Raw genomic sequence first — 12,072 nt, 5'->3', positions numbered from 1 at the left:
GCATCAGGTCCTTTCATACCCTCTCGTCCAATCACAACCGAGACTAGACTGCGATTGAGTGCAATCCCTTCCCAGCAAAAAGGAACAGAGTTGTATTTTTTCGAGAAAACTCGACACTCCCTCGGGGTCTAACATCAAAATTTTGTGGTCGCAGACAAGCTAAAGAATCGAGCATTTGTTGTTACAGTGAAGCTGTTATGCGCTAGGATCTGGGAAAAAATGTGTCCGCAGATGTTGACTCGAAACTCCCCACTGGTCATGGCAAGCATGAATAAATAAAAATAAAACGAGGGGGCAACCAGTGCGAGTCAGCCTTCCTTGGCATTATTATATAGTGAGGTCTTGATTCCTTGTTATCATCTCTAGGCATCGTCCGAGAAGTCATCCTAGGCATCGTCCTTGAGGTCGTCCTATAGTCCTCTAGGTTGTCCTAGAAGTCGTCCTATAGGCGTTGTCCTCGAGGTCGTCCTAGAGGTCGTCCTAGAATTCATCCTGGAGGTTGTCCTTGAGGTCGTCTTAGACGTCGTCCTCAAAGTCGTCCTAGACGTCGGCCTCGAAGTTGTCCTAGAATTCATCTTTGAGGTCGTCCTTGAGGTCGTCCTAGACGTCATCCTTGAGGTCGTCCTAAAAGTCATCCTTGAAGTTGTCCTAGACATCATCCTAGACGTCTTAAAAATAACAGCTTCACTGGTCCTCCAACTTCACATGAAGTAGAAAAGCTCTACAATTTTTTATTCCTTTTTTTCAATGCTTGATGTACCCGAACGACCTTAGTTTTCAAATGACGTAGTACCATGTGGCCCAAAACTTGGCTCTCACTGAAAGAGCACTTAAGGGGAGACACCCCCTGGGAGGGCCAATTTTTGAACCCTTGGCTTAAATGAATTGAAATTTACAGGGTAGGCTGGTGGTCATGCTAGAGGGTGCATAACAAAATTTTAGGTCTGTCGGTTAATTGGGAAGGAAATTAGGGCAGCTTCTATCAGCAACACCCCTACACTGTTTAGTTAATCTATCGTCAGAAAACTATCCCAATACTAAAGATTTTTATTCGCTAGGTATGTATCAGAATGCCTAAAGGGTGCACCTATGGAAAGGTTTTTGTAAAATGTAAATGATTTCTATCAATTTTCTCTTCTGCGAATTTGGTCAACTTTTTGGTCTTCTGTGACTCCGACAAAATGTCAACATTTTTTATAAAAGACATCCATAAAGTGAAAAACAAACTCCATAGGCGCATTCCTTATTAAATTTCAGTCAGGAAAAGTGAAGAATGAGCCTTGCTTGTATTTCCACTCTCAAACGATAGATTGACTAAAATGGAATTTATACAAAAAAGTGGAATGGAGAAAAATGTGTTCAAAGTGCTTCAAACCCTACCTTTCCTTTAGCTTTGGTGGACAGAAAATTATTTATAAAAAATTAACTATGCAGTGTAAACTAGTGAAAATTTCTGGGAATACTCTCTGGGTGTAGATGGATGTAAATATGTAATTTTTCAAAATCAACGTTTTTTGAAGAATCTTTTTTTCTCCGGGTAGTGTCCCCCCTTAAAACCTACAGTCCAGAAAGAACTAGACAATTACCGTAATTGCACGCCGTCTTTAGAGCATCTAAAGAGCACAAATCATCTAGTTTTCTTTCTAAGACTTGGAGAGAAAGAATCACCCACTTTCAACGTAGAAATCGGAAAGCATGTGTTTGCACTATGGTTGCGATTACTGTGCAAACATCCCATAGTCGTCACAGCCAATGACATACAAAACGCAAAAATTAAAGAGTTGCCAGCTCACCTCAGGTTCGCCGGATGAAAAGACAATGTTTTGAGAAGAGGCTGTTGTTACGGAGGCCTCCTTCGAGGTCTTGGGACGAACAACCGTCGGAGCAATCACGTCGTACTTGGCATTGTCGTCAATGTCTGGCTCCTCTAGGACCTGCAACAATATAAGTCGCTAAGTTCGCGAAACTAGGTACGATAAAATTAATTATTCCGGCGCAACCATGTGAACGTAGGTACTGCTTGCACGTTACAGAAAGCAATTGTACGTTCTGCTCTGCTTGTATGCTAGTACACAAGCAGGTGGCCGTGATTTTTAGTCAAATGTCGCACAAAAGAGAATTTCTTGCAACCTGGGTTGAGCACCTAGGCCGTGGTTGCACTGCAAACTTTGGTTTAATTCTAGGTTAAAAGCTCCTATTACAACATGGGCTCCTTTCCTGCTTAACCTCAGTGCTTTTATAACCTCTTTTCTTGATCAGGCTCGCCTCAATTTCAAAGCAACCATCAAATAAAATTTCTGGCACTTTTTTATATATGCAGAACCTTAGGTGGGATTCAAGCAAGGACAGTTTCTCCTGGCACCACAACGCAAAAACTGTTGCTTTTTATGAGGCACTCGAATGCCGTAGCTATACTCTGTGTCACTAGTTGCATGCAGTACAGGCGAAGGCAACGCCAGGCGAGGGGGGATAGGGCTAGCACTAGGAAGGCTGGGCAGGAAGAAAGAAACCTCCTCTCCTCTCTAACTTTCCGGGTGCTCTCCCTTTCTCCCCCTTTCCTTCATTGCCCTCCTCTTTCGTCCCGCGTTCCTTGTGCTTGCCCTTTCTCTCTTCGCATGGCGCTGCCTTTGACTGCACTGCACGCAACTAGTGACACGGAGTATAGTGCTGCCCGCAATTTCCGCACTTGATTGTCTACTTCTCAACCGAGTTTTAGCAATCCTGGAATTGCAGAGAAACCTACTCCATCTAACGAGCTTAGTCTTGCCAGCTTTTGCAAGGCTGCTTCCCACAGACCCGCATAACAAAAGTCGGCAGCTCCAAAAGCGTGCAGCGAACACCGATCCTTGGGTCTGTGTATGCAAGCTCTGCATCTCTGCCGTGCAGCTCGTCTAGTGGGAGACCGCCGACTCACCCAGTTGGTTGCCTCAAACATCTTGAGGTCGAGGGGATCCCCAGAGAGCTGCCGGTCGATGACTGTGATGGAGTGACATGTGGCCATGCCTCGCAGCAGGAGAGATTCTAGGGGAAGAGTCCATGGCTCGTTTAGCTGCTCCTGGAACCTGGCACGGAGAAATAAAGAAGACTCGCTTTCAGAATGAGCAACCAGATACAGATCCTAAGCTAGAGCACGAGTTCAGGCTGGATTCCAAGGAACCCAGGTTCCCCAGAGTTACCTAGGGGTTCCCCAAAGTTCCCTTGGGGTTTCCCCTAAGTTCCCTAGGGGTTCTCCAGAGTTCCCTAAGGCCTCCCCAAAGTACCTTCATGGGTTCCCCGAGCTCCCAAATTTCCTCGGCTGTCTCTTGTCCCAAGCAAAGAGTTCTTTCAGTTTAAGCATTTATTTTAGTAAATTTAAGCCACCCACTAATGCATAACTATGAGTCAAATGACTCCATAGCTTATGCATTGCCATTTACAAGTTCTCCACATTGAGAAGCATTGAATGGAAATGTTGAGGCAAAGAGTTGTCGCCTTTCTGCCATTTGGTCTTATTTTGTCGCATATATTTCCAAGACGTTTCGGTGGTCTCAAAATCCTAACCGAAGGTACTCTACAGAGGTTCTTTGTCGGACGACAAGCCCTTGTCCTTTGAATTCCATTCCGAGAGGCATTGAAAGTCCAAGTCGGAAGAGCCATTGCCCCCATTCGTTGCGACTGCTGCCCTTGCCGACACGCACGCGAGACCCGCTGCAAGGCAGGAAGTCTTGCGTGTGAAAACGTAAAATGCCGTAAAACGCTGAGCAAGCACCCACATAAAACTGGGAGGTGACCTAAAGAACGGGGGATAATTACTCGCATACTATCTGTACCCCGCTCGTTAGTCTTTAACAAGGACGCGAAAACTACGGCTCCACTGCTTTGTTATCCGGGAGGTGTGGGTTTGAGCAACACAGCCTGGGAGACAAGGCCGTAGTGCTGTCCAGCATTGGCCTTGGCTGATGACACTACCTGATTCAGCACTACCGCCTTGTTATTTAGGAGGTGTGGGTTGGAAGCAGGAGGAGGGGGCCTACTCACTTTCCCCCGCTGGCGGGCACGACCCCCCAGAGGTCGAGCCCCTCCTCGGTCAGGGTGCCTGTCTTGTCGAAGCAGAAGCAGTTGATGCAGCCCGAGATGTTGATGGACCGTGGAGAGATGCAGTACACCAGGGCGCTGCGCAGCCGTGACTGGGCAAACACAATGCCCATCGTCATGGCCGCCGGCAGCGCGGGAGGGATCACGATGGTCACCACGTCCAGGCTGCGCACTATGATAGAGCCCGCCGCCACTCCCCGCATCATCTGCACGCACGAGGCCCCAGAGAGTCGGTCAGTCACACTCGGCATTCTCGCAATTGGTGCCGTGCACCGCCAAAAGCGTTGTAGTGGTTGGACTTCCAAGACTATCGAAAAATTCGCGTACGACGTCTCGAGTGTGACGAATTCTAGATTTATTGACGGAGATGAAAAGATTGTGAAACTGCGAACTTTGACAATGTCGGTATGAAGAAGCGACGACTTCGAGTCTCCCGAGTGCTTTTTATGCGTGCCGTTGAAATTGTCGCTGGCAATTGATAATCCTGGTCGCGACGTTGCAGATGGCAACCGTAAAACGCCTCGTCGCCGATAGTCACTCGTGAGGTGGAAAACGGCAGGGAGGAGTTTCACCTCTCCTACTTCCAGCACGAGCTTTCCATCTTCAATAATGCTTCGGCGTCTCGTGCACCTCGAGCGCACACGTGCTGCGAAAGCATGGTGAAAGGCAGCGAAAGCACAATAGAAGGCATCGAGCGTACGCTAGAGGCTGGGCGTTCGAAAGACGCGCCTCGTTGTTCTCACTCTGTCGTCGGTGACTAGAGCACTGCTACAGTCACCAAGAGGATGAGATTGGCGGAGAGGTCCTTCAGTTGTCCCACTGGGTTCTGGGCACGTAAAATGTCTCACTCGCCGTGGAATTTTTGGTACGAGAATGTCATCTCATGTTTGTGATCTGTTAGACTATAAACAGCGCAAAAATGATTAGAGTATAGTTTTCCCTAATGTTTACTTTGAGGTTGTATGGGATCTCGAATACGATTGTGCAGACATTCCAATTGTAGTTTCGATTAATATGCTATTCGATATTCGTTCGAGATGAACTGCGATATTCATATTTTCCTAAAGGTTGATCACGGTGGGTTAACCCCGCTGCACACGCTTCTACAGAGCGCGGGTGCACTGCAGAGAAGCAACACGCGTGGAGGTGAGCGCCGCAGGGGTTGCTTCTCTGCTGTGCACCTGTGCTCGACAAGAAGCATGCTCAATGGGGCTAGCCTGCCGCGATAGATGCTGTGAAAAGTACAAATACTGCAGTTGCGTGGTTAAGAGGAAAGCACACTTTCAAAGCGGGATGGCACGCATGCAGCTGGTGTATTGAAAAAAAGACACACACTTTGTGGATGTTGATATCTACACTACGCTAAAACTTCCAAAGTTAAACTGACTATTACACGAGAGAATAGTATGTTAGGCTGAGATTTGCTGACAACTTGCATTCATCATTCATGAATGTCTTTTTTTTTTTCTCTTTTCTCAAGTTTGAGATTTAAGAGAGGATATTTGCATATATACATTCCTCCTGATTAGGCACAGCTGGACATGTCTATAGGTTCAGTTTTATGTCAAATGTGTCATTTACTTGCTATCCCAAGTAGAGAAACTATTCAATATTTGATTAAAAATATTTGGCCGAAACCACTAGTATTCGATTTGAACTAAAAATGCACTTTTTGCACACAACTACCATCAAACAAGATTGGCAATATTATCGGAGATGATTGGTGCGATGGATATTAATACACACTCTTTGAAAATGTATGTTCATTAAAGAAACTGCCAAATATTTTGTAATTGACACCCTGTCGGCACAATTTAAGGTCAGAACTCAGGTCCTACCTTGAGGACAACCGTGTAGATGACCCCGATGCTTGCCAGAGAGGCCAGAAAGAGAAGGAAGTTCTTGATGTGACGGTTAAACTTGAAATCCACGGGCTTGGGGAACATGATGGAGCGCACCAGCTCTCCCTTGGCCGTCAGGAATCCTGGTTCAGTTGGGAAACGTGAAAAGAAAGCTCAGAGACGCAGCTCACATGCAGAGTGATGCAGTCAGCACAAATGTTCCATGTCTGGTTACCTGCGTCCAGCCTGCAAACCTGCTGAAATGTCTGAACCAACTCATGAACCGAGAGTCTCTGTATGCACGAGGGCTCAAATTTTCCAATGTCTATGCACAGGTACACTTCACAGCACAGTCAGCACAAACATGACATTGATAAATTTCTAGATTTTAATCAAATGGGTTGTTGACGATCATCAGATGCTAGTGCGTAGATGGAGGCCCGAATGAGCCCTTTCCACCATATTAGTAGTCATAAAGGGAAACTCCGCTTCATTCTCGGTTGTTAGCAAACACTGCGACTCTCTTTAGTATCATCTAGAGAGACCGAATGTCAAATATTATAACGTAAGACCACCTAAAAGATCTATAAACCGGCGGACAAAAACTGAGACGCGCGAAGTCACCAAAATCCGCTAATTTAGCGGGCGACGTGCGGCGCAGCCAACGTTGTATTTCCGTTGTGGCTGACGTCTGTTGCATACGCAGTTTTTTTCTTGGTATTTTCTTTTTCAGGGAGAGCTTACAAGGGTGGCGCTACGGACGCGCTCCACGTCTGAGCAAGCAAAGAAGCGAGACAGACAAAGAAAAAAAAAATGAACAAGAGAAACAAAAAGAGGGAGAGAGAGTTGTACGGGATGAGTTTCGCTGACATACGTGCCAACTGATGCCAACAGACTAACTGCAAATACTATTTGATAACCGCCTGGGTTGCCGCCTACATAGCCTGCTTCGTCGCTGCTTGCGTTGCCTGTTCGCCGCCGCCAGTGACTTTAGGCCCGCCCTCCCTCCTCCCTCCTCGCCCTTCCCCTCGCATCCGCGTCCGTTCTGGGTTACCGCTGGTAGATCACGTGACCCATTGTATTCCACGTGGGTGCGTATGCAACTGACGTTGAGGATAATGTTGCCCGGCTGTGCCGAAGTTTCAGTTTCGGTTTGCGATTATGGTAAATAACAAATCACGCGAAAAATATTTTGCTTTTAATGAGACAAACGGTCTAGGGTTGTTTTGAAGTACTTTTCACGTTTATATCACCCACTATCTCAAAATTTCCGAAATCGAGCGGAGTTGCCCTTTAAGACACAAGACGTCAGAAATTCGTGGTCGTTTGTTCGTGCTTATAATGTCACACTCTAACTGTGCTCTTTCATTAAGTTTCACTTTTAATGTAGATGCATATATTTTAAAGGGCCTGTGAGATAAAAAAATGTCTTTTTAAAAGTCTGGTTGGGACACACGTAACAAAAAATTAATTGTACATGGAAAAAAAATTTTTTAGAGCAATACTGATGGCGCAAGAAGCGATTTCATCGGTAGTCACCTCCTTTCCACTTGTTTTCTCTCTCGGAATTTCGGGCGTGTAGAGGAGGGGTGGGTCGGCTTTGTCTTCACGTTGAGGTGGAAAGGGTGAACGACCGAGATGGTCATTCTAGAATGACCTATGACGTCATGAACATTGCGCGCAGAATTTCAAATAAATGTCACCGTCAATATTGCCCTAAAAAAACTTTCTTAACATAAAATATATTTCTTGACATGTGCGTCCCAACCAAACTGTATAAAATAAACTTCTTTTTCTTTTAGAGGTGAAGCTCCTGTTTAGCCTTGTCCGTCCAGCATCCGTGCTCACATCAATTTTGCTGGTGCTCGTGAGCTCACGTGCTCGTATAAAAAAAAAAAAAAAAAAAAAAGATTAAAAAAAAAAAAAGTTGCACAGTCGACAGGATTTGAACCTGTGTGGGGATACACCAATGGATTTCTAGTCCATCGCCTTAACCACTCGGCCACGACTGCAAGACGAGTAGGGGGCTCTGAGATGTGGTAGTAACTCAAGAGCCGGGGATGTCTTGGATGAAACGTTGCATCTAGCCGCTCAACGTTTGTACAGAAGAGGGCGCTGCGGTCAAATGCGTATACAACCGCAATAAACTTTGCATGCATTGGCTTAACGTTTATAGACGAGAGGGCGCTGCGGTAAAATGCTCAAACGCGTATATAAACACGTTCCATACCACAGATTCTCTTTCTGACATGAATGAAAACGAACGAAAGGCTCGGCATGCTGCGGTTCAGCGTCTACGCAGACAAGCACCACCAGAGCTTCGCCCCAATCAACATCATTCACCACGTGGAGGTGCAGTCAATTTTCTTTTAAGGGGCCTTTCAAGTGCTCACTCAACGTTAGAGTGTGTTCACTTTCACACTTGCTTCTTGGCAACTAAATGTGAAGCATGTAGAGAAACACAACATTAGAGTTGGACAGATCACAAATGCAACCACAATATCATATGCAGTTGGCTATTTCAAATGTGCTTAGCAGAGTAAAAGGCAAACATATACCATATTTACTCACATAATGAACACACTTTTTTCCCAAAGAATTGACACACAGTTGGGGGGGGGGGGGGGGGGGGGCGTTTATTATGCGGAGTAAAATTGTTGCATTTACACAGTTCGTACAAATGTAATTTGAGGTGCCAATATGATATGACATGGCAGGATAATGTGGCACGTCTCCACTGAAAGAGGCGGACCCATGGCTGGTCTGGGGTGCGCCACCGTAACCACGCTCTATAAATTGCAAACCTTTTTAGGACGCTTTTGGCGTGCCTTTTGTCGAAGCAAAAGCGCCCTACAAAGCTCACTGGGCACAAAGAGCGATGCGACCGTTCTTAGGCCTAACCATTTTCACAATATAGCTGTCCGAAAGCGGATCACAGACGACGGCGTGTCTGTTGACATCAATGCATCCGGTGGACAGAGCGCGTTTGAGGCTGGGCAATCCCTTGTGAGCGCTGCTCGGTTTCACAGTTGATCACTCCTGCAACCACGCAATTGCAGCCATTACGAGAGCGGCTTGGCTTGGCTTGGCTCGGCCTGGCCGCTCGTCGGCAAACTAAAATTGGCTTCAAGATTCGCAGAGCCTAAAACTAAAAGTGTGTTCGTTATGCGAGAAAAAGAAAAAAAGTCAAAATAATGATGCATGTTTTGGGGAGTGCGTTCATTATACGAGTAAAAACGGTAGTTCACACTTTTAACTTTCCCTCACGTCCTCCTCCTCACCCTATCGGAAGCGCTTGATCCCTGCCCAAATGAGCACAAAGGGCCGTGTGCCCTCCTGTCAGTTTCTCCCTTCTCTACCCTCACAGCTGGGGAGACTGGGAAACAATTCTGCTTTGCTGATGCTAGAGTTTGTAAAATGAGCTTTTAAACCCTGGTTCAAACCCTGGTTCAAACCCAGCTAAGCTTCAAGGAGAGAAGAATGGTGCACACCTAAAGTCTAGATCACACATTTATGCCTGAATGCGCTCGAGTGTAGAGTTTTTTCGTGACCACATATGAGAGAACATGCTGGCACAGTCTATCAGGTAGTCCTGGAGGTCTTCCCACCTTCGTTTCACTATATTTTTACCATTTTTTAGGCATAATTTTTTTTACCGTGGGCTCGAAATATTTCAAAACAATGTCATAAGCGAATGCATTTTTCATAGACAGTGAGTAGATATGATCTCACAAATACTGCAAAGCATTCAGTCTAGTTCTACAGAGAGGGGAAGAGTTTTGGGGCTACCCAATAAACGAAGCCAGCGGGCCAGTGTTGTTCTTTCAATGTAGGCAGTCGCAAGGATATGCGACGCACTTGAACACACACAAACACTGTGAGCTTGTGTGTGAGCCTGCCTTAAGCTCTAGGCAAAAGAGAATGAAGGCAGCTTACCCGTGCGGACGACCAGTGCCTCGACGCTCTCGGTCCCGTAGTAGCGCGTCTGGATGATCCGGGTGCCGCAGAAAAGCGTGTGCCGTGCATGCTCCTTTGGGTGAAATGGCACATCCAGCGAGGGCTGGCTGACACCAGGGTTGGGGAGCGGGGTCTTCACCACGGGGACGCTCTCTCCTAAGGAGGAACGTGCAAACAAAAGGTCAGCAAAGTTCCCTCGCATGGCCACATATCAAGTGAATGGCTTAAAACAAATCAGAGAATTCGAGAAGTGCAGCATCCAGGCTAGGGTTCTGGAACTAAACCCGAGCCAAGTGATGCGACAAGATCGTTCTACTGCTTAGATGTAGCCCCCTAAGCCTATTTCCCCTTCAGCAGTTGCGAAAAGAGGCGGCCCAGTTTCTGCGATTAGAGAGAGCGAGCGAAAGATGTAGAGCAAGCATAGAGATGATAGAAGCAGAGAGATAACACAATGAAATGGTCATGATTGAAAGAGAGAAGCAAAATAAAACATGCAACTTTTAGAGGTGTGTGGCATCTGGTCCTTCAAATACTCAGCTGACATTCCCCAAACATTTTCCACTCAGGCAGCTTTTCCACCGTGAAGGTAGTACAAGTTATATTCCCGAGAGAAACACTAGAGAAACGATGAAGGAAGGCGCTCACCCGTGAGCATGCTCTCGTTGACGATGCAGTTGCCTGCTGTGAGCACTGCATCGCACTGCATCACGCAACCGTTGCGGGGCACCACCATTACGTCCCCGGGAACAAGGTGCTCCGACGGGACGTTCTCATAAACTGAAAGTAAAAAAAAGCAGGTAAGACCAGTAAAATACACTCACCAAAAACATTTTAACTCATATTCTTCGAGCCCTAAAGACAACCTTTGAGCGTAGTATGTCTGCCTCGATCTCCTTCCTCCTTCCCCCCATAGCAAAAGGGATTACACAAAAAGAATGATAATTTCACCCTGCAATAAAACAAAGTATGCTTTAGGACAGTGGTTTTCATATGGGGGTCCGCAGACCCTTTGGGGTCCCTGAAGGCCTCCTTAGGGTCCTAGTCGTCAACCATAAACCAAGCTGAGCAATAAACTTTTTTTTTTTATGCTGACTGTTTCACAAGGGTATATACTAGACCAAACCATGAGCGCCAAGTCAGTAGGGTTGATTATTCCCCTTTTCAGAGCTTCAAGGTGGCTTTGAAATTGAAAACATGATGGTGCTTTGAAGACGGGGACATAGGAAGGACAGACACCACAGAGCCCTAGCTTTCAACTGATTTAATCTCAACCAATCCGTGGCAGGGCCACGGATTGGTTGAGATGTGGTGCGGTGACGCAGTGTGTTTCTACGCTGAGTTTCTTGGATTAAATCAGCTGAAAGTTAGCGCTCTGTGGTGTCTGTCCTTCCTATGTCCCCGTCTTCAAAGCGCAATCATGTTTTCTAACGTACCATACCAACTTGCCCAACAATCAGCATTTGAAATTGACTTTTGTCATTGCAATCATCTAGTAACCCCCCTCCCCCACGGTGGATTGGATCCCCCATCACTTCTGCTGATCCAGAAGGGTTCCCCGAAACATAAGTGCACTTAGAGTATACTTTTAGTGCCTTTATTTATTCATTGTGTCCAGATATGGCCATAGTCCTGATACTGGCACAAACAAACATACACAAGAAAAAAATGCAAGCAAGTACTAGTATTATTAATGGTAAGGGTGCTGCAAATCCCGTGTAAATCAATATCGTATGTGCCTCATACAAGAAAGGAACTAGTACACATTTTTGACCAATAAAAAAAGAAAAAGCATGTCCCTCTTGCTTAAATGCAATTTCTATGTGGAACGCAAGTTTGCCTGCTTCTTCCACAGGGGTTGCGATGATGTCAGATCGCCGATCTTTTATTGGCCGATCGAAAAAAATTGTGGGTAGGCATCTAGCATTGAGGTCTACCCGCTACGCCCGCACGTCAGGGATTCTCGAATATGATCTCCTACGGGCCCCATCACTGCCTTGACCCGATTCCGACAGGAGTAGGGCAGCATTGGCCGTGGGCGTCGTGAGTAGCATTGGAAAATCAATGCTGCTCCCGCTGCTTCCTGGCCGCGTCGGTGCATCAACACTGGATGCGGCGCTCTGTACACTCTGCCCTGCCCTTCCCTTCACTTCGTCATCCGTTTGCTCCGTTTTCTTGTTTTCCGTTCGCCTCGGTGGAGGAG

At 46.4% G+C, this 12,072-nt stretch overlaps 1 protein-coding gene across 1 annotated transcript in view; it reads right to left on the bottom strand.

Moving 5' to 3' along the window:
* LOC8042181 (polyamine-transporting ATPase 13A3) overlaps nt 1–12,072 on the bottom strand; it is a 114,771-nt gene that overhangs the window by 36,227 nt on the left and 66,472 nt on the right. Inside the window, exons 10-15 of the mRNA XM_029980552.3 lie at nt 10,518–10,649; nt 9,852–10,028; nt 5,913–6,058; nt 4,018–4,280; nt 2,915–3,062; nt 1,794–1,934 (exon numbers count right to left, since the gene is read on the bottom strand). Of these exons, the coding sequence (XP_029836412.2) occupies nt 1,794–1,934; nt 2,915–3,062; nt 4,018–4,280; nt 5,913–6,058; nt 9,852–10,028; nt 10,518–10,649 (1,007 nt within the window). The remainder of the gene's footprint in view (nt 1–1,793; nt 1,935–2,914; nt 3,063–4,017; nt 4,281–5,912; nt 6,059–9,851; nt 10,029–10,517; nt 10,650–12,072) is intronic.

The sequence above is a fragment of the Ixodes scapularis genome, unplaced genomic scaffold, assembly GCF_016920785.2.
Source record: "Ixodes scapularis isolate PalLabHiFi unplaced genomic scaffold, ASM1692078v2 PGA_scaffold1__304_contigs__length_218370807, whole genome shotgun sequence".
Taxonomy (NCBI): domain Eukaryota; kingdom Metazoa; phylum Arthropoda; class Arachnida; order Ixodida; family Ixodidae; genus Ixodes; species Ixodes scapularis.
The sequence above is the reverse complement of the archived record's forward strand: the minus strand, read 5'-3'. Positions and strand labels throughout refer to the sequence as shown.